This window comes from Triticum aestivum, chromosome 5D (assembly GCF_018294505.1).
Source record: "Triticum aestivum cultivar Chinese Spring chromosome 5D, IWGSC CS RefSeq v2.1, whole genome shotgun sequence".
Taxonomy (NCBI): domain Eukaryota; kingdom Viridiplantae; phylum Streptophyta; class Magnoliopsida; order Poales; family Poaceae; genus Triticum; species Triticum aestivum.
In genome coordinates this window covers 488,182,261-488,205,731 of record NC_057808.1, presented here as the reverse complement: position 1 = coordinate 488,205,731, position 23,471 = coordinate 488,182,261, and the positions used below count along the sequence as shown (strand labels likewise).

Here is a 23,471-nt window from a genome sequence, read left to right as displayed (position 1 = left end):
GACGTGATAACTCGTGTACCGCTTGTGCAGGTACAAATGCATTTCCCAAGAATGTTTGTGTTTTTTTTTTCAAAAGTGTTTTAGTAATTTATCTTTGGCATTTAATTTTTCATTCTTTTTTTGTTTATCATGCGTGGAAATAAATTGCACATTTTCACTTTTTGGTTGCGATTAACTTTTTTTGTGCATTTGCGTTTTGTTGGGTGCAGATACACTTTCGTATGGTTCAATTATATTGTTCGCAACAAAAAAGTTGTACTTTTATATTTTGTTTCAATTTTTTGTTGCACTTTTATATTTGTGCAACTACACCTTTTGTGCAATTACACTCATGCAATTTGAACTGTTTTTTGTAATTGTAGTTTTTGGTGCAATTGTACGTTTTTTAGAGATGTTTTTCTTTTGCGGGATTAGAGATGATTTTCCGAGCACCTGGAAGGGAAGAGATGATGTAACATCACTCGTTAACTCAGCTATAAGCAAGACAAGTATAACTCAGCGTAAGAGCATCTCCAATAGGCACGCCAATTGCGCGGCGCGCTAATTTTTTTTTTTGCAGCACCGAAATAGCATTTTAGCACGCGCAGGAAGGTGGTTGCTTTACCAGGCGCTGCAAAATTTAGCACGCCGCTATAGTGCTTCACCAGGCGCCGCAAAATCCAGCACGCGTAACCCGATAAAACGATGCCAACTTAAATAAAACTAAATAAAAATTGAAACAACACATACCAAAAAATATGAAACAACACATAGTTCAAATTCATAGCATAGTTCAAGCCCAAAACCAAAGCTAGTTCATAGGATGCTAAATAAAACTAGATAAAACTACTACCCGTCCTCATCGGTGATGTAGTCTGATGATGTAAACGCGTCGAGCCACTGAGGATCTTCATCGTCCCAGGTCGACGCAGGTCCCAGGTCGATCTGGGCTTCCGCCAGTTCCTTTCTCGCACGCTTGTCCGCCCGACGCACGGCTCGCTCTGCCATCCTCTGCGCCCAGAACTCGTTCTCGGTGGCGACATCCTGTGAGAAGCGCTCGCGCCACACCGCCATGGCGTGCTCGTCCGCCTCGGCGATGAGGAGGCGGCTCTCCCGCCTTCGCTGGAGGCGGCGATCCTCGTCGGTGATTAGTCGCGGGGGAGGCGCGAGTTCCTGCGCCTGCTCGTGCGTCCACACATCGGAGAAGTTCATCTGCGCCTGTGGCCGCCTGAGGTGCAACGCCAGCGCGTTGTACGCGCGGGCGGCCTCTTGGGCGGTCTCGAATGTTCCGAGCCCGAGGCGTGTATCGCCGGAGCGTTCTCCGCGTAATAAATGCTGGAGGGGCGGAGGCGGACGCCGCGGAAGCCCGAGCTGCTCCGGGGGCGCGGCGGCATGGCGGGGGAGACGGCGCGGCGGCAGTGGGGCACGGGAGAAGGCACGGCGGCGGCGGGGCGCTGGAAGAGGCGAGGAAGAAGGCGCGGCGGTTGGCGGGCACCGGCGCACGGCTTTTAACCAGCGCGCTGGGCGTCGCACCGCGCGCACTGCCGCTTTTCCCCGCGCACGTCAATTTTTTTCGCGCGCCTGCTAGAGCGCCCCGCGCGGCCTCTCGCGCGCCAAGCTGGCAGTTTATCCAGCGCGCCTGATATTTCGTGCGCCTGTTTGGAGATGCTCTAACTATTTAATTTCCTGCCGTCAGAATTGCACTTATATTCAAGTTATTTTCTGTTTTTAATGGATTTGCACTTATATTTGAGTTGCTTTCAGATTTTTGAGAAAAACTCAGGAGGAATAAGCAAGCGGGTTTGCTAACACAATGAGATACTGTATTTCATAACTTTCATAAGAGCATCTCCAATAGCGGCGGCAAATATCGCGCTCGCGGAGAGGGTTCGCGCGCTCCAGCGGGCGCGGGAAATTCCGGTGCCGGCAAAAGATCGCGTGCGCGCGGGAAAAGGCAGCCCTTCGCGCGCTAGATTTGGCACGTGGCGTCCGGCGCGCTCTACAAAAGGCGCGCGTCCGCTCCCTCCAGCCGCGCACTCGCCCGCACTCCTCGCCGCCCCTCTCTTCTTCGCTCCCGCCGCCGCCGCGCCCTTCCCCCGCCACCGACATGCCGCCGCGTCGCGAAAGCAGCTCGGGCTACCGCGGCGTCCGCGTCCACCCTTCCGGCTGGTTCTACACGGAGATCCGCTCCGGCAACGCGCGTCTCAGTCTCGGGACGTTCAAGACCGCACACGAGGCCGCCCGCGCCTACGACGTTGTGGCGTGGCGCCTCAGCAAGCCACGCTCGCAGATGAACTTCCACGAGGCGCAGACGTGTCAGCAGGCGCAGGACCTCGCGTCGCCGCCTCGTCTTATAACAGACCAGGACCGTGAGAAACACCGCAGACGCCAGCGCTGCCTCCTCATCGCCGAGACGGACGAGCTAGCCATGGCGGAGTGGCGCCAGTGCTACCCGCAGGACGTTGCCGACGAGAACGCCTTCTGGGCGTGGAGGACGGCAAGGCGCCGTGCGGAGCGGGCGGACAGGCGTCGGCGGGGCACTCGTGGAGGCGTTGTGCGATCTCGTTAACGCGGGTGGGGAGTCGTTCTTCGACTCAGACGATCCTCGTTGGGAAGACGCGTGGCTCGATACCTCAGACGACACCAGCGAGAATGATGAGGACTACTCGGAGTAGGTTCTAATTGCACCGTAGTTTTTATCTTGTTGGACTAGTTTTTTTTATCTATCTATGCTATGATGAACTATGTGCGCTATGTGAACTATCTATGTGTGCGAGAGCGCGCGCACAGTTTTTTTTGCAGCGGCTGCTGGAGCGGCTCGCGCGCGCTAAAATTTACAGCGGCCGTTGGAGTAAACGCACCCCGCCGCGCAAAAACAGGTGCTCCGCGCGCTGCGAATGTCTTTTTAGCGCGCCGCGTGTAGCGCGGTTGTTGGAGATGCTCTAAAGCGCAGCCAATTTTTCTACATTTGTATATACATATTTTTTTTAATTTTATACAAAAAAAAGGAGGAAGTGGCAAGCGGATTTGCTAAAATCCAGGTGGCTGTTTTGCACTTACATTTGAGCTGTTTTTCGTTTTGAGAAAAATAGTTGGAAAAGCGCGCAAACATATCGGCCTTGAATCTGCAATGTGCCACTTCGTGTGAGCATGCTTACCGATTGGGCTTTGAGTCTGTAAGAAAAAAGTTATTGGCCTTTGAAACCGCCAACTGCCACTTTGGTGAGTAAGTCTTTACCAGAATAATCCTACACCTACGTAACCAACCTACGTTAAGTTACTTAACCCTCCTAATCTAATCCTCTCGCCTCCCCTGATTTTCGCGGGGTGGGGGCCCGGGCAAATCTTTCTTCCAATTAAATCTTGACAAGTCAGCTTTTATGTAGGTTTACGTATAAACTCTACGTAGATGTAGCAAAGCCCGTCTTTACCATCAAGCTACACTGTTATTTGTGTGCTACTACTTCCGTTCCAACTTGTTTGAAGCATTAGTTATATCGTAAGTCGATTTTCTATCTTGACTAAGTTTATATAAAAAATGTATTAACATCTAAAACATCAAATTAGTTTCATTAGGTTGTTCCGAAAAAATATTTTTGTACTATGTCTATTTGATGTCCTATTGGCATATATTTCTATGTACTTGGTTGAACTATAAAAAGTTTGATTTAGGACAAACCGAGAACATCAAGTAATTTGGTAGAGTAAGTACAACCAAAGAATGTTAGTTATCCTACAAAAGAAAGTAAAGAATGTTTGTGTTTGTTTTTCCAAAAGAGTTTTGGTTATTCATCTTGGGCACCTATTATTTTCTTTCTTTTGTAGTTATTTTTGTCTACCGGGTATGGAAATAAATTGTCCATTTACAGTTGTTGGGAGCAATTATAATTTTTGTCTGCAACAAAAATCTTTCGTGCATTTGCGCCTTTTTGTGCAGTTACACATTGTATGGTTCAACTGTATTTATTCTTTTGGGCAACTACACCTTTTGCATTGTACTTTTATTTTGTGCAATTACATTTTTTGCAATTACACTCTCTTATGCAATTTGCACTATTTTGTGTAATTTTGCCTTTTGGTGTAATTGCACTACTTTGTGCAACTTGCACTTTCTTTTTGTAATTCACTATTTCATTGGCTGGCTCAAAAAGAGCTAAATGACCTCTCTTTTATTTTGGAACACCTGACACGAAAGTGAAAATTGTACCCTCACCCGTTATTAGAGTTTTTTTTACGGAGCCTGTTATTAGAGTTATAAAAGACAAAGATAACATACCGTAAATAGTGTGTATTGAAGAAGATCAAGAAATACATACAATGGGACAAAACCCTCAACATTCAAACACTACCAATACATATACTACTGAGACGTAAAAAAAGGCAAGAATTACTCATACTGTGATACATCGCATACAAAACACCGAGCTTCCATGTAAGAAAATGTACGTCGTGTCCACGGAGTGACCTGACGGCACACTCAGATGAACGACGCCCTATCGTGGACAGGGCGAGAGCACCACGGTGTGGGCGCGTCTACGCTGACGGGGGCGGTGCCGCGAACGGCATAGGCACGTTCACATTCGGGACGAACGGCAACGGCGGCAGGGTCACCTTGGGCACGACAATCGCGGGCATCGGCGCCATCGTCACCTGCGGCACGGTGGGGAGGGTGACCTTGGGCATGGGTGGGAGGACCGCCTTGGGCACGACGATGGAGGGCATGGGCGGCAGCGTCACCTGCGGCACGGTGGGCAGGGTGACCGACGGCATTGGTGGCATCAGGGTGACCGTGTCCGTTGGCACGGCAGGCAGGCCAGGGACGGCGCTAGCAGCCGGAGCGGCAGCCGCCGGCGTAGTGTCGGCCAGGTTGCGGGCGGCGTGGCACGTGCTGCCGGCGAGGAGGAGCGCGCACGCCATGAACACGGCCAACATGCTCGCGTTGGAAGCCATATAGCTAGAACTAGCGAACGTACTGTTGAGAGATGGTTTGACTGCAAGATGTTGCTTCTGCTCTGCTGAGATGTATGGACATGGGTCAATGCCTGGCAATTTATACAGTTCAAAGTGATCGTGTGATTAGGTCGGTTGTTGGCCAGATTCAGGATGCCTGTGCGGCTGTGCGTGCGTCGTCAATCCAAAAAGGGAAGTGCTTTGCATGGTCGAGGTACGTAGGCGGTAGCTACAATTTTCTGGGTTTAGGTGAAGTGCTGGCCGGCGTTGCAGCTTCGATTTGCTCAACCGTCTTTGATCATTCGTACCATCATTTCTCAACTGCATCCGTCACACGTTCTCGAGCGATGGCGCATTGACTGAGACGGTATTGTATAGGGGTATCTTCAAAAGACAGTGCCATTGTTGGGATTGACTTCTGGTAGAATCTGCCAGTAGCATCAGAGAATTTAAGTGTACGGGAGTGTCTCTGGTTGCAACTCACTGGTCGATCGTGTTGTACTTCCTGCAGTACTCTTTACTCCGTATACAAAATTTAGCCGAAGTCAAACTTCGTAAAGTTTTGTGGACTAGTCTTAAAGGTACTCCCTTCATCCTAAATTACTCGTCGCTGAAATGGATGTATCTAGAACTAAAATACATCTAGATACATCCATACGTGCGACAAGTAATTCGGAACGGAGTAGATGTGAAGAGGTTAGGATGTATGGGGGGAGAGACAGACCGCGGTGGATGCTCACTTCTGATAGGGAATTTTGTGTTAAATCTCTATATCTCTTTCTAGTCAAAACGGAAATAGGCTTCCTAGGATCAAAATGTTCTTCTGGTTAATAGTTAAGAAGAGCATACTAACTAAAGATAATCCTCTGACAAGAGGACGGAAAGGGAAACAGGGGTGTGTGTTTTGTGGACAAGATGAAACTATAAATCATCTTCTTTAACTGCTCGGCAGCCAGGCTCTTATGGAGTCTGGTGAAATGCTCCTTCGATCTAAGATCAATACGTGGAAATTTGGATGATTGCTTAAATGCCTGGCTCAAAACATTTTAGAAAACGGAGAAAATACTAATCCTAGTTGGGTTATGTGGCTTGTTTTGGGCCATCTGAAAATGCAGAAATGATGTTATGTGTAGAACTGAAAACATTAATGATCCTATGATTCTGGTCAGACTGATGGTCACCTGGATTGGTGATTGGTCTATTTTGCAGACAAAAAACCCAGTTCAAGACCTTCTGATCAGCTTGCGAGCAAAGTTAATTGAGCGGGTGGCAAGTGAAGTGTATCTAGCGTCGCAAGGCTGGAGACCGGGCATGCTCAGGCTGGCAGACTAAAGCTGCAAAACTTTGGCGACTCGGGCTAGGGTCATTAGATTTATTTCTTCTTGCTGCATTGCGCTCTTCTAGTAATGGGTCAATAGCTCCTGTGCGACATCTTTGAGGTGCAATGGAAGGAGTGCGACGTAGTTGACGAAAATAGCTGTAGTACTACGTTTCAGAGGCCCAAATAGCCAAGGCCCACTCGGGCGATTAAACTGATCGTCAACGGGAGTGAGGTTATGTTTAAGACATGTGGGTCCTACTTGGCAGTACATCTAGTTGCGGGCCCCACTTGGCAGTGCATCAGGTGAAACGTGTCCCCGTGCCTGTCTGAACGTGTACCCCTCCCACCCCCCTCCTCTTTGTTCTCGGCGGTGAGCCGGCGAAGATTTTGTTCTTGCTAATAGCAGCGCGGAGGAGCTTTCGTTCTCGGCGACGGCGGCGGTTGTGGTGAGTGAATCCGGAACCCTGTCCCGTTCCCCTCCGTGTCGAGTTAGATCTCACCGCATCACCTCTATTTCCCTCTGTTTTTGGTGTTTTTGGTCGATTTGATCCAGATTTGGGTGGGTGGGAGGGGGGGGGGCTGACCGCAATGGAGCCGCCAGAGACAACAACATCGACTAGGTAATCCCTTAATGTGCACCCTTTCCAAGCTATGTGATTTGTGCCTCGTCTGCTTCCGCTAGCTCACCTCACACTGCCCCGAAACAGGGGGATGTTGCTCGGACGCTCGAATTCACCGTGGAATTCCTTTCTTCTAAGGCGAAGCTAGGTGATGGTAGCATGCGGGACATAGAGAGAGATACAATTGTCAAGTGGGAGATTGATTTTGCAGAGATTGATCCACAAGAACTACAGAGCATGGAAGAGAAGGCCGTGAAGAATGTGGTGTAAAAAAATGGGGAGAGCATTTTTTGGGGTCCAGAGGTAGCATTGTTACGGTTTGATAATTGGAAAGGAGAGTATGTGAGAATTGAGGATGGTGAAGACATGGTTGATGAAATCGATGGACAAGATGGCTGGACAACCAAACAGACTATGTTTCATGCAGAGCTTTGATAACCGACAAGTATAGGGGATCGCAACAGTTTTCGAGGGTAGAGTATTCAACCCAAATTTATTGATTCGACACAAGGGGAGCCAAAGAAAATTCTCAAGTATTAGCAGTTGAGTTGTCAATTCAACCACACCTGAAAGACTTAATATCTGCAGCAAAGTATTTAGTAGCAAAGTAGTATGGAAGTAACGGTAACGGTGGCAAAAGTAATAGTAGCAGTTTTGTAGTAATTGTAACAGTGGCAGCGGAAAAGTAACTAAGAAAAGATCAATATGTGAAAAGCTTGTAGGCATTGGATCAATGGATAATTATGTCGGATGCGATTCGTCATGCAACAGTTATAACGTAGGGTGACACAGAACTAGCTCCAGTTCATCAATGTAATGTAGGCATGTATTCCGAATATAGTCATACGTGCTTATGAAAAAAACTTGCATGGCATATTTTGTCCTACCCTCCCGTAGCAGCGGGGTCCTATTGGAAACTAAGGGATATTAAGGCCTCCTTTTAATAGAGTACCAGACCAAAGCATTAACACTTAGTTAATACATGAACTCCTCAAACTACGGTCATCACCGGGAGTGGTCCCGATTATTGTCACTTCGGGGTTGCCGGATCATAACACATAGTAGGTGACTATTGACTTGCAAGATAGGATCAAGAACTCACAAATATTCATGAAAACATAATAGGTTCAGATATGAAATCATGGCACTGGGGCCCTAGTGACAAGCATTAAGCATAGCAAAGTCATAACAACATCAATCTCAGAACATAATGGATACTAGGGATCAAACCCTAACAAAACTAACTCGATTACATGATAAATCTCATCCAGCCCATCACCGTCCAGCAAGCCTACGATGGGATTACTCACGCACGGTGGTGAGCATCATGAAATTGGTGATGGAGGATGGTTGATGATGATGACGGCGACGGATTCCCCTCTCCGGAGCCCCGAACGGACTCCAGATCAGCCCCCCCGAGAGAGATTAGGCTTGGCGGCGGCTCCGTATCGTAAAACACGATGAATCCTTCTCTCTGATTTTTCTCTCCCGGAACGTGAATATATGGAGTTGGAGTTGAGGTCGGTGGAGTCTCAGGGGGCCCACGAGGCAGGAGGGCGCGCCCTGCACCCTCGTGGACAGGGTGTGGGCCCCCTGATGCTGATTCTTTCGCCAGTATTTGTTATTATTTCCAAAATGTGTCTCCCTGGATTTTCAGGTCATTCCTAGAACTTTTATTTCTGCACAAAAATAACACCATGGCAATTCTGCTGAAAATAGCGTCAGTCCGGGTTAGTTCCATTCAAATCATGCAAGTTAGAGTCCAAAACAAGGGCAAAAGTGTTTGGAAAAGTAGATACGTTGGAGACGTATCAAGCTTGTTGATATGAAATCAGATTCTAAGGTTGGATATGTGCCCTCAAAGTTAGCTTCACAGATGGTAGATGATGATTGGGCTTCCGAGAGGCAGATAATGCCCATGTGTACAGGTGAAGTGACAGTATTACCTGAGGGGGGTGATGCAGAAGAGGGCTCTGATGGTGTTGGAAGGGTTGTTTCTGTTGATTGGGATTCAGTAGAACTAAATGACCCAACTGATTTAGACCAATGGATGACACTGAGATGGCCAATTTTTTTGGCATTCCAGTAGCTAATGAAGATAAGGAGGAGAAGGATGGTGAATCTAGTATGCCTACTAATACTGATGCTAACAACTGAAGTTGTGGATGGACAGCTGATGGAAGATGCTGCAGATGATGTAGATGATGCACATGATGATGAGTTGGTAAATGTGTATGACAAGGAAAACCCTGTTATTGCAGTGGGGAAGTTGTTCCCAAACATGGATGAGTTTAGGATGTGTTTCAAGACTTATGCAGTCAAACATGAGTTTGATGCCAAGACTAAGTGGACTGATAGAAAGAAGTTTTATGCAAGATGTAGAGGTTTTGATGGAAGTGTCAAGCCTTGCAAGTGGTACATATCTGCTAGACGCCAACCTGATGGAAGTACCATTAGGGTGAATCAAATCTCTCACCAACATACTTGTATTATAAGTTCACAGAGAGTATCAACCATGACATCACAACTTTGGATTGCAGAAAAGATCACTCCTATTCTAGCCAAGAAACCAAATACTACTTCAAACAAACTTAAAGTAGACTTGGAAAAGCAATACCCCACTAAGGTGAAGTATAACACGGTGTGGAAGGCAAAACAAAGGGCAATGAAACAATTATATGGTGACTGGGCAAATACTTTTAGGATGCTTTATAATTTCAAAGCAGAGGTGGAGAAGAGGTCACCTCGCAGTGTTGTGGACATAGATACTGAGGTAACAGAGGATGGAAGAGTCCTTTTCTCTAAGTTTTTTTATGGCTTTAAAGCCTTGCATTGATGGTTTCAAGGCAGGGTGCCGTCCATATTTGAGCATAGACTCTCATTTTTGACTGGCAAGTGGAATGGTCAATTGGCAGCTTGCAATGCTTTGGATGGACACATCTGGATGTTCCCTGTTGCTATTGGCTTATTTCAGTCAGAGACAGAGGTCTCGTGGACATGGTTCATGATGCAGTTGAAAAGATGCATAGGGCCAGTGTCACCTTTGGCAGTCCACACAGATGCATGCAAAGGGCTAGAAAACACAGTGAAGAATGTTTTCCCCCATTGTGAGCAGAGGGAGTTCTTCGACCATATGTGGATGAATTTGATAAAAAAATTCAGAGGGAAAGAATTTGGTCGCATGTGACCAGCAGCAAGATCTTACACTAACCAGACACATTCATATCATCTCGGTAAGATAATGACAGCATTCCCTGAGTTTGGTCCATGGGTGAACACCTACCATTCTCTATTATGGTATAGGTCAGGATTTAACACTGCCATCAAGTATGATCATATCAACAACAATTTGGCAGAAAGTTTTAACAACAAGGTGAAGCAGTTAAAAAATTTGCCTGTGCAGGACATGGTTGACCAAATCAGGATCATGATCATGCGCTTGTGGGAATTGAGAAGAAGGATTGGTGATTGTCTACAAGGGGATAAGCTTCCTGCAGTGGTACAACAGGTGGTCAACAGGAGCAGAGATCTTACACATTTATCTTTTGAAAAATCTTCTGTGTGGGGTGCTGAAGTTAGAGATACCAAAACTGGTAGAACGCATGTTCACTACTAGGGAAAACCTTATACACAGAACTTTAGCAGTAGCGCTTGTTAAAAAAGCACGCTAGTGCTAACTAGCAGTAGCGCGTTGGCGAAAACCGCGCTACAGATACATATGTAGCAGTAGCGCGTCTGACGATAAAAGCGCTACTACTAAAATTCTCACTTCTAAGCCGATAGGCGACACATAGTAATAGCGATCTTATAGAAACAGCGCTACCGCTACTAGTTTTGTAGCAGTGCGTTTACGTAGAAAGGCGCTACTGCTAACGAAAATAAAATTAAATGGAAAGAAAATAGAAAAGTAAATGAAAATGAAAGAAATAGAAAAAAGAGAAAGGAAAAAAAATAAAATGTAAAGAAAAATAAAAATAATAAAAAAGAGAAAGGAATAGCAGTAGCGCTTGTTCTGAAACGCGCTATAGCTAACTTAGCAGTAGCGCACTTCGTGGAACGCGCTACTGCTACTTTTGACTTAACCGCGCGGTTCGTTCTTCCCCCGCGGCCACTTCCCCCAAATCCCAACTCCTCCGTTGTTGCCGCCGTCATCGCCCTGCATTGCCGTTGGCCGCCGCGCGCTCTGTCGTTGCTCTCCGCACACCCTCGACGCCGCCCCGACCCCGGATTCGACGCCGCCCCCGACCCCGACCTCGACACCGCCCTCCGCCGCGCGCCCGAGCCCCGACCCCAACCTCGACGCCGCCTGCCCCTCCCTCGCCGTAGGCACCCATGGTGAGCACGCCTCCTCCTCCCCCTCCCCTACCTCTGCCTAGCTAATGTTCCTAGGGTTCTTCACATTTTAGATTGCATCAAATTAGTTAGGGTTCATCAAATTAGATGGTAATTAGGACAGTAGTTCCTAGGTACTAATTAGTTAGTAAGAACTAGGGCAGTAGTGTTTAATAGAATTAGTAAGAAATTTAATAGAACTAGTTGAACTAGTTTTTTTAGTAAGAACTAGTTGAACTAATAGAGCAAGTGTATTTTTAGTAAGAAAATTAATATAACTAGTTGAACTAGTTTATTTTTAGTAAGAACTAGTTTATTTTTATTTATACTAAGTTTATTTTTAGTAAGAACTAGTTGAACATGTCACATTTGTTGTTATTTTTTTAGTTAAAGCAATTATTCCCGCATCGATGTCGACGATGCCTATCCTGCATCCTCGTCGTCGACTCGGCGGAGGACACCTGCATGACCAGATGGGCCATGTACGGACTGGGCTCCGGCGGGCTGGTACTGGGAGGCGCTACCTATCGGGGGGGGGGGGAGCAGCTTGGTGAGGAGCCAGCCCATCGTTGACCCGAACCTTCTTTGGTGGCGGTCGCGTGGGCCAGTGACGGTGCAGAGGCTTTAGGACCCCGCGGAGGTGGAACGTCGCCGTGTCAACGAGGAGGACGCGCACGTTCGTCGCTACTTGGTTGCGTTGGAGCACAGGTTCTCCAATACCTGGCAGGTTCTCTAGGGATCTCACTGGAGCCATGGTCCTGTGATGGTTCCTTCTCTTTGGGTGTCCACCGCCCGCGCCGATACCGGTCGTTCGCTAGGGTTTTAGTTGTATTAGTGATGTTATATGTATGATACTATTCGGTATGTATTAGTGGTAATATTCGACGATGTACGGACGCAAGAGATGATTTACTTTTGCTTATTGAATGCATGCTAATTTCAATACTTATTTATTTTACGACTTGGTTTTTCTTATTGAATGCTCAAATTGGAGAAGTACTCCTATTTTGAATTCTCAAATTGGACCCCACTATGCAAGGCGTATGCATTTGATTAGTTGATAGCTTATAGAGTTTTTGTTTTTCCAGAAATCTAGGAGCCCCTCCATCATCCCCGCCGTCGTCCCCGTCACTGACCCCCTCCAACCTCGAGGTGAGACCAGCCAAATCTCCATGTCAATATGAGTCCTATAAGATATGATGTAGATAAAACATGTATATCTTGTGTTTCTCAATTAGGATATGTGGTTGCGCAAGTGGCTGGTCATGTTTGCAGGTTACACCTCCGAGTGGCCTATGTTTTGCCGGAGTGTTGATTAATTTCCGTTTCGGCAAATTTCAGGCGCTCGATATGTCCTTTTTTAGCAAAGGTCATGCCGGAATTTTCCGTGAATTTGACATGACTTGTGCTAGAACATGTAGGAAATATAGAGTGGCCTAGATTTTCTAGAAAAATAATTAAACGATATTTCGGGTTGACTTTAAGTCTGTCGAGGCTCCACCATATATGGGAGGACGAAGAATCCCGACTGTTGTCGTGGGGGTCGTTTCTCCTTCTTCTCCTTGTGCTAGACCTTTGTTATGCACTAGGGGAAGGAGGAGTAACAACCATCACCGACGGTAGCAAATGTCAGAGAGGAATCAGTGAGGGAGAGTCTCCACCATATATGACAGGACGAAGAATCCCGACTGTTGTCGTGGGGATCGCTTCTCCTGCGTTCCTGTGTGCTAAACATTTTGGTGTAATGCACTCGGGGACGAAAGGAGGAGCGATCATCACCAACGGTCGAATGTATACACCACGTGAGCTGAGAGTTTTCAAGAAAAGACTCGGCAGACCGATAGTCAACCCGTGATGAATAATAATGATCTAATTTAGTTTTTGAAATACATATATTTAATTTTACAACTTTAATCTTTGAATTATGAACATAGGAAATGTCGTCATCGGACGACGAAAGTCTCCCGGGGGAGTGCGACTGGTGCAACGACGACCGGGGTCTGTGCGACAGGCCTCACTTGGATGAAGATCGGCACTTCAGCATTAAGCTCCAGGAGACCTTCGACGTTGAAAAGATGCGCAACAACGACAAGTGTTTTTTTCGTAATTAAGCAGGACTTCAACTATTTCAACGTGTAATTTTCATCTTTCACAATTTGACTAGCTTATCCATGCCATGCAAGATGCTATGTCTTGGAGAGGATGGGTTTTGAAGACCATGAAAGTTTTGAAACAAAGAAAATTCACCTAAGGACCCATCATGGTGTGGATTTTGAAGTAAATCTGTACAATTCTCAGAGCGTAACCCATTTTGGTTGCATAAATTGGGAAGCACTTTGCAAGATGTATGGTTTTTATGAGGATATGCTTGTCACCATGGATCTTGGTGATCCTGACATCGAGCAAGACAATATGGACATTTGAGTCCTTGTTGATATGCTTCCAATTCTACCGCTATGTGAGTTTCTCAAACATAGTTATTAACTAACTTATATTGTTTATTTCAAAATAGTTGACAACTTATTTCCATTGACAGCTTATTTTCATTCTTCAAACAATGTGCAGAAGATGGTAGACAGAACCTACTACACCGATGGCTCCGAATTAACTTATTAGGAGAAAAATCATCTGAGCGCATTTTGTACCGGACTTGAGAATTACAATATCTATTATCAAACTCCTCCACATTATGTTCAATACGTGCCACTAGTGCACGTGTTGAACCACGGTAACATCCATGGAGATGCCATGGTAAGATTTTTTACTATTACGACATCTGTGCATCTTTTGCGTACTTCTAAAACTGAACTACATTGCTAACTACAAAGTTATTAGTATGTTTTTCAGTAGAAAATCCCAAGGATTGTGTGCCTCATCTGATGTATCAGAATGGTCGCCTTGATGTTTTGAACATACAACCAGGTCATCCTATGAATCTCACATGTCCATATCGGAAATCTAAAACCGGTGAACACATGGTAATCAAAGAATGGAAAAAATGTATGGATAGTCGTAAGGAGGTTCTTGGAAGCAACATTGTGCGAAAGGCAATAATTGGAGACAGGATAATCTCCATTATCCATAACGGAGAGTCAAGGGCTATCTTTTTTATGCTATTTTACCTAAGAGAATATAGTAGGTCCTAAGAGAATGTGGTAGGTCCTATGAGGTACAAAGTTTATTATGTGGTACAATTTGTTAGAGTTGATGATGAGGAGTAGTTGTGATTATGACTAGTGACCAACTTGCTATGTGATGTCTCATTGATGAAAACGATGATCATGACGAGGTGTTATATGACAACGATGTATTATGATGATAAGTTGTTAATGATATGATGATGATGATATTTATTATATCATTGGGTGAAAGAATCGTGGATTAGTTTCAAGTGGATGGACATCCACTTTCTTTCAAGTGGATGTCCATCCACTTGAAACTAGTCCACGATTCTTTCACCCAGTGATGTAATAACTCATTATGATGTAAAAACAATCTCTAAATTGCTGCTGTATGAAAACTTGTATAAAGGTGTATGAATACAACATGAAATAAAAAAAATACAGAATAATAGTAGTAGCGCGGGCTAGGAGAAGCGTTACTAGTAATTACCAGTACCACTCTTTGGGGAAAGTGCTACTACTAAGTCGATATAGCAGTAGCGTGGGTTAACCCACGCTACTGCTAACCTTTAACTGTAGCGCCGTACCAGTAGTGCTCCTGCCCGTGCTACTGATAGGACTATAACACGCGCTACTGCTAGGCTTTTCCCTAGTAGCGGTTGTTAACACTGAAATGCATGATTGCACTTGTTTGGAGTGGCAGCACACTGGGAAACCATGTGATCATGCCATAGTTTTCTTGGCCTCCCGACCGAAGATAAACATGCACCCATTTGCATGAATATTACTCAGTAGCAAGATTCAAGGCTGCATATGCAACTCCAATTCCAGCACTTATAGATCAGTCTCAGTGGCCTGAAGTGGAAATTGAATTTTCCATGTGTCCTTCCCTAACAAAAAGAAAGGCTGGCAGGCCTAAAGAGAGTAGATTCAAGGCATGGTTTGAGAAAGGTGGGAGTAGTAAAAAGGGCAAGGGAAAGAAGGATGCAAAGCCAAAAAGGTCCCAAAAAGGTAACAAAAATAGATGCAAGTTGTGCGAGGAACTTGGGCACCGAGTTGGATCTCCCAAATGTTGTTACACTCCTGAAAGGCCAAAGTATGTGGGCATATGTTTGCATTGTTTACTATTTTGTTGCATTTTTCAATTACTAACCAGTTGCCACGCTTTATCTTTTTAGGAGGAAGCGTGCAGGTGAGCCCCTTGTTATTGAAGAGTGTTGGCCAAAGAAAAAGGCAAGAGGCAATGGCTCTAGAAGAAACAGAAGTTTTGGTGAAACAATACACATTCAACCAGACTTGGATGGTGTGGTAGAAAATGAGCAAGACTTGGATGTGCTGCCGCAAGATGAGCAAGATTTTGATGTTCTGGTGCCAACTGAAGGATATGGGTACCTCTGAAGATATTCCAGCTGATGTTGTGCAAGCTGAGCCTATGTTGGAAGTTGAGTTGCCAACTGAAGATATTCCAGCTGATGTGGTGCCAACTGAGCCTATATTGAAAGTTGTGTTGCCAATTGGTGATATTGGGTCCGATGATACTGCAACTATTGTGGTGCAAAATGAAGCTTGTGTTCCAGGCAGTCCAGTGAAGAAAATCAAGAGCTTGAGTGAACTGGGTGTTGTACAAACAAAAACAAGCATTGGTAAAAAGAAGAAGAAATCGAGTGGTAGGAAGAGGCAGAAGTGAAAATTTGTTGAAACTTGTGTATTGCTACTATGCTGTAGTAATAAAACCTTTCCTGAATTTCTGCAATGGTATTTTTACTTGATATGATGTGTATTTGTGTAATACTATTCAAGTTTGAGACAAAATTCAAATTTGAGACAAAATTCAAATTTGAGCCAAAATTCAAATTTGAGCCAAAATTCAAATTTGAAGTTATTTGGTCTGTGGCATTGGTGTTACAATGATTTCTGGACTATTATGCATGTTAGTTGATTAATTGGACAACTTTTATTATGTGAAACTCTGGACATGAATAATGTGCTCCACATGACCTCCAAAACCCCTCCAAAGCTAGGGAAAACAGACCCATTTGTAAGCAAGTTTTTTTTCGACCTTCTCTAAATGAGCCCAAAAAGGAAACTTGACATCTAGTGTGTGTATATAAGAGTCCTTCCTGATATTGGATCGTTTTGATCAAGTATGACATGTTTCACACTAAACCCTAGCTCACTTCTCTTCAAAACCCTACAACCTTGTTCTTGATAGCCATCTTTTGTGAAGGTTTTTTCATGAAAATATCCGTAGTACAAGTTTCTTATTTTTCCTAGATACTTAGTCACATAGAACGATGATCGGCACAAGTTTTATATTTTTTTTCGGATTTTTTGAATTAGTTATGCTCAACCCTAACCATTGAAAACCTCTCAAAACCCCATCAAAACCCCGCACTCCTCTGGGCCATTGGATCACTGTGAATGGACGGTCTGGATCAGGCACTAGGGCTACGTCAGCGATCTCCGGGCTGCACTCTGATTGGATGATTCGAAGATACTGAATATTTTAACGTGCATCATTCTGGACCATTGGATGGATGTGAACATAAGCAACGATCTGGATTAGGAGCCACGTCACAGATCCGCGTGCTGCGCTTTCATTGGCTGGTCGTTTTAGCCCATTTTTTACGTTGTAAGACTGAGCAGGTCTGCCATGTGTTGTTGGGCTTAATTAAAGCGGCCCACCCGTTGGACCGATGGACACGACGCTGCATTCGGCCTGAAAAGCATGCACGAGCGCAGCCCTACTGCGGCCGCCTCGCAGCGTTCGACGTTGCATGCACGGCATCGATGGCGAGCACGCCCGCCGACACCCTCATCGCATTATGGCTATTTACCCATTCTAGATGGGTCTAGATGCCCGACCATCGCTAGCCGCTGCATGCATGGCATCGAGCTCATCTCTCGACGCGTTTTTAATTGCTAGAGTGCTACGTGGGTCGTTGGCATTACTACCATAATGCATGCGCGTGTACACACGGGTTGGCTCGGGTGACTCGATGCCACATTGCTCGTTTCCCATGCCATTACGAGGGAGGGGAAAACAAAACGTTAAAACGGTGCACCTCGGCTATTTAAGCACACCCAAGCCCACATCTTCCTCTACATCTTCCTCTCACTCTCCTTCATCTCCTATCTTCCCCACAAGCCGTCCCAAGATCCACTCGAAGCTAGCAAGCAAGATGTAGTTCATCGGGGCTACCTACCGTGTGCTGCCCACCTTCCCCGAGAGGCTCTACCCTGCCGGAGTCCGGGTGGAGAACACCCTACGGGTGTGGGCGACCTTGAGGTGGAGGGGGGCAAGGGGGCTGACTGAGTTCTTCCTCTCCGCCGGCTACCGCCACCTCCCGAGGGGCTCTCCGGCCATGTTCCGTGTTGAAGAGGTCAGTAGCAATGGCCATCCTATCGGGCTCATCGTGAGGTTCACCAACCCCTTCGACGCCTACTACCTCCTCAGCCGTGTTTTTTTGGTGTGGATGCGAGTTCATCGCATTCACCATGTACAACATCTTCACCGACTTCGACAGCGCCTTCCCTGCCGATGAGCGCATGCACACCCTCCCGTACCCCACCGACGACGACGAGTGAAGGAGTTGGCCATGGAGGAGTTGGCCTTGGAGCAAGCAAGCCAGTGGTGTTTTTTATTACTGTCGTGTTGGGTTGAACTATATATGAACTATCTATGTTGTAATGGTACTATATATGTCGTGCTACCCTTATCTATGCAATGCTACTACTTATGCTACTATGTTCTATCTGTTTTTTTTCTATCTAGTTGATATTGGTTAGTTGATATATATCATGCTTGATGTTCTATAGGTACCCATGTTATATCTAGTTGATCGGGTCCCTATTTGATCTATGTCTTACTAATAAAAGCTAGATTCCTATCTAGTTGATCGGGTCCCTATTTGATCTATGTCTTACTAATAAAAGCTAGATTCCACTACGGACATGCAAGTGTATGGGTACCCATTTTTTTTCATATCTTGGTGTGCATGCATGTATCTAGACCCTGGATAGTAGGTGTACGGTGCAAATTTTTGTGCAACCATGGACATGCGACTAATTTAGTTCATGCAAATAGGGTCACCCTAGCTAGTAGGTGTACGGTGCAATTTTTTTTGCAACCATGGACATGCAACTAATTTAGTTCATGCAATAAATTATTGGATTAACTCAAATGCACAAAAGAAATATTTCTGTGCTCCTAAAAATATTTATTTGAATTTTACCTCTGGCCAATATTTTGTGCAACCGTGGACAAGCAACAAATATGTACAGAAGTATATGTTTGTTAAAGGTTTATTTGCCGAAGCAACATTTTATTTTGAGTTTTTAGTCGAACATGTTTTTCTAAACATGGGTGCCTCTATGCTATAAAACTGGGCTGGTGCCCCTACGCGGGTGGGCTTGTCTCTATTTGGGCCTCGTTATTTTTTCACGGCCCAACATTTATTCGGCAGCAATATTTTGTTTACTAGAAACTGAATTTGGGGGGTGTGCCCTCTGTTAACTGAAGAACAAGAACAAAGCATGAACACTGAATATTTCTGCTTCGATTCAGTTACATGAACTTGGCATGGCGCACAGATCGGATCCTCTGCCCTGACAGAACTAAATGCCCCCTCTAATGACGGATGAACAACAAGTAAAACAAAAACAGAGCAATGACACAACAATAGAACGCCCCTGCCATGATATTTGCTTGCTTCTGCAAATCAATCATCTCCATTTGATTTTTCTTGATCTTCTTTAGTTCCTCGGTTAGTTCAGACTCCAAGTGCAGTTTAGCATTGCGCGCATACCTAGCCATCGGCACGACTCTGTCCGCCCCTCTGTCCGAGCTCGACCCCAAAATTCTCCATCTGCGGCACCCCACCCCCCAAATTGAGCTCCCAGGTTGCGGCCCCGCTGGAATCAATGTAGCCCTCGAACTGAATCCTCTCAACATAATCATCCATCCACTCGAAATGTGTGCATTTCTTCAGGATCTGAAAGCAACAACATAACCCAAAATTCCAAATTCAAGGGGAAAAAACAAAATATGGAGAAATCAGAGTAAACGGCGGTGAAAGAATGGGCTAAGAACTAAGATCTAACCTTGCCATCCCTTCCTGCCATTGTTTCGCTCAAGCATTTCACAAATTCCCGTACAAGATTTCCATTCTCATCAGTCCTACCGAACCACCGTTTCAGAGGCTCTGGGCGTGGGCAGTCAGGGCACCTTGTGAGCGGCACTGGACCATACTGACGCCATTTTGAGTGTGTGGTGGAGGAGGTGGACATCTGCACTGGCTAGCCGGAGAAGAGGAAGAATGGGGAAAGGGGAAGCAATGGGCGGCGGCGGGCGGACGAGCACGGGCGGTCGTCTCTTCTAGTTGCGAAGAGGTGGGTCCCGCGCTTACTGGACAAGTGGTGGGTCCCGCGCTTACGTGGATAATTTGTGGGTCCCACGCTTACTGGACAAGTGGTGGGTCCCACGCTTATGTGGATAAGTTATGGGTCCAGCCCATAACAGCTAATGAGCGCATCCGTTCAGCTTAAGGGCCATGTCATGTCTGGGATATTTTCTTGCTCAAAAGTGTCGCCCCAAAGCCATTTTCGTCAACAACATCGCACTCCGTCCAATTCCCATGAAAGATGTCGCACAGGAGCTATTGACCCTCTAGTAATTCCTTTTGGGGCTGCGTTCCCTTTCTTGCCGCTTGTGGCATTTGCAGTTGATGATGATAAAACCTGGATTTGGGCTGTTTAGACAACGCTTGATGATGTAGGCTACTCCATCTTTTGGTTTCATTAATGAAATCGGAGGGAAACCCCCTCTTTTAATAAAAAAAACTTTATAAAGTTTGACCATATTTATATAAAAATATAAACATCTACAATATTAAAGCTATACAATATAATAATTAAATTCATGATGCATCTAAAGATATTGATTTCGTATTGTGATTGCAAATTTTTATATATAAAGTTGGTCAAACTTTATGATTTTTAACTTCAAACAAATTTTATATGCAGTGTAAAAAGGACCGGAGGAGTAGTTGCTTGGACTATACACGCAAGTCCCACCACTTTTCACTATGTTTTTCTATTTTCTTTCCCAAACGTGAGACACTTATTTTACCTACTATATATATATCCCTTTTTACGGAGTTTTCTGTAATAAACTGAAAAATAATCTCTTTATATAAGATAAAAATGAGGCCAAACCCACTAAAACGATGACACTATGGGGCCATGCCCATTCTGGACATAACATTGCCACACCCGCTCTCGCCGGCACGACGGACATCACAAAAGCACGCCAAACACACGTGCACAAATGAATGAGGATTTGGGCGCAAGCAAGTGCGGAGGCACCCATGTCCCTAGTGCCCGCTTTTTATTTTGGCTTCCGACTTTCAAAGTTTTATATCCTTTAGATGAAAACTTCAAATTAAACTATCTTTTCATATTCGTGTTTTTTGTGACCAATGCTTTCAAATAAGATCCATTTCGAATATATCTTGATGACTTTTTAATAAATATGTTAAGTTTCAATGTCAAAACTTATTACGAGCGACGGGTAAAAATCAATTATTTTGTATTTACGATCGACAGAAAACATTGCTTAAAATTATATCTCTGAAACTGGTTGAAACTTGGCAGTCTCAGATGCAAAAACCGTAAGTTTCAATATTGAAACTTAAAACTTATTATGCCCTCGTGCGGGATTGAACTACTATACGAATCGTGAGGCAAAACGAGTGGGCAGCCGGGACTTGGCATATGCATGCCCCTGCACGCCCCCTGCACTCGGGTGCCCATGCGAATTTCTGGTGCACAAACCAACAGTAACCCACACTATTTCTTTAGGAAGACTTGGAGTTTCGTAATTTTCCTTGTCGCATCCATTGTTCATGGACAACTCGGCAAGGAGGAATAAGCATGTAGATTTTCTAAAACCAATGCGAATGATTTAGAATAAAAGGCTGTTAATTTTCTTGCCGTCAGATTTGCACTTATATTCAAGTTGCTTTTTTAATGGATTTCCATTTATTCGAGTTGTTCTTATTTTTTGAGAAAACATGAGGAACTAGCACGCAGATTTGCTAAAATTCAGTTGGCTGTTTTGCATTTAGATTTGAGTTGTTTTGTGTTTTGAGAAAAATAATTGGAAAAGAGTGCAAACCTATTGGAATTTGAATCTGCAATCTACCACTTCGTGTGAGCATGCTCACCGATTGGGAAAAACTTATTGGACTTTGACGCCGCCAACTGTCACTTTGGTCAGTAAGCTACACTATTATTTACTCCCGTTTCAACATGTTTCAAGTACTCCATCTGGTCTATTACTTGTCGCTGAAATGGATGTATCTAGACATATTTCAATGCTAGATACATCCATTTGAGCAACAAGTAAATATGGACCGGAGGGAGTATTACTTTTATCCTAAGTCAAGTTTTTTTAACTTTGACTAAGGTTATATAAAAAAACATTAATATCTACAACACCAAATTAGTTTCATTAGATTGTTCACAAAATATATTTGCATACATCTATTTGATATTCTAAATATTAGCATATTTTCCTATATACTTGATTAAACTTTAAAAAGCTTGACTTAGGACAAACCGAGAAAATCAAGTACCCCCTCCGTCCCAAAATAAGTGTCTCAACTCTGTACTAGCTTTAGTACAAAATTGTACTAAGGTTAAGAGACTTATTTTGGGATGGAGGGATTAATTTGGAACCGAGGAAGTACTAGTAATGTTTGTTTTCCCTACAAAAAAACTATGAATGTTTACGTTTATTTTGTTTCCAAATAGTATTAGTAATTTATCTTTGGCACCTATGTTTTTCATTCCTTTGTAGTTGTTTTTTTTCTATCAGGTATGGAAATAAATTGTGCATTTACAGTTTTGGGGTGCAAGTCTAATTTTTGTAAGCAGTTAAAATCTGGTGTGCATTTGTGCTTTTTCTTCAGTTACTTTTATTTCTGTGCATGATATTTAATCCTTTGTAATTAGACTTTCTTATGCAATTTGCACTATTTTGTGTTATCGTGCTTTTCGGTGTAATTGCACTACTTTGTGCAATTTGCAACTTTTTTATTGTACAGACACTTTGTTTGCTGGAATTGCATTTTTTAATTTTGTGTAATTCACTATTACCTTTGGTGCAGGAAAAAATAAACAAAATTCCTAATGGTTTACTTAAAATGAGCTAAATGACCTCTCATATTTTCGAGCACCTGAGAGGACAGAGACAAAGATACTACCGTTTGCAATACTGTTGGTTTGCTATGTTTGGTAGCAAAGTATTGCAAAAACTGTAGTATTGCAAAACTACAGTATTTTACCATGTAGGTACAAGATACCACAGTTTTGACAAAACAAAGTATTTTGAAGTATTGAGAATACTGTGACATGTTTGGTTAGTGCATGTATGCATCAACGTAAGCTAGCTATAGTCGTTCGACTAAACGCATGGGTTCCAGCGAGCGCGTCAGCGTGAAGCGCATGGGGGCACGTCGTGGTCACGAGCAGTGCGTACGGGATGAGCAGCAGCTAGCAAGGTCGCGGCATGGCAGCGGCTGCACGGCCAGTGGCAAAACAGCATGCATACGACACATCTTTGACCAGCAGTAGCACACAACTAGGAGTGCGCAGGGCACATTAGAGCTCGGACAATAGTGCGTTGGGGGTTCGCGGAGCAGCCACCAGTACCGCGACCATGGCGTGAGTTGGCCAGCGGGGCAACCAGCTGCTTGGGGGCATGGGGCGTAGGAGCAGAGAGGGAGGAGCGCAAGCGGCAGTACGACGGACACCATATTTTCTGTCCATCGTCGTCTCTCAGTTTATTCATGTCTGCCCATGGAGAAGATCTGAACAACAGGCAGGGGCGACACCTTGGGAGCGAGGAGAGTAAATAGCATAAAACTATACTTTACAGGCTAGGTTCCAAAAAACTACCGGTTTTTGATTTTTCGCTGATAAGTACCAACTCGGGGGTCGCCTATTTCAAAAAACCCCAAATGCCTGTTGCTTAAAAATTAAACCTGTTTATGACAGGTCAGGCCCGCACCTAAACATTCCATCTATTTGACCGTGTGTTGACCGTTAACTGACATGTGAGGCCCACATGTCAGTTTTGTGTTC

General features: G+C 44.7%; 1 protein-coding gene across 1 annotated transcript; it reads right to left on the bottom strand.

The window, feature by feature from the left end:
* Window positions 1–4,252: 4,252 nt before the first annotated feature.
* On the bottom strand, window positions 4,253–4,995 carry LOC123125650 (protein PELPK1). The gene has a single exon (XM_044546115.1). The coding sequence runs from the start codon at window positions 4,927–4,929 to the stop codon at window positions 4,513–4,515; it is 417 nt and encodes a 138-aa protein (XP_044402050.1). The 5' UTR covers window positions 4,930–4,995; the 3' UTR covers window positions 4,253–4,512.
* Between the last annotated feature and the right edge of the window lie 18,476 nt (window positions 4,996–23,471).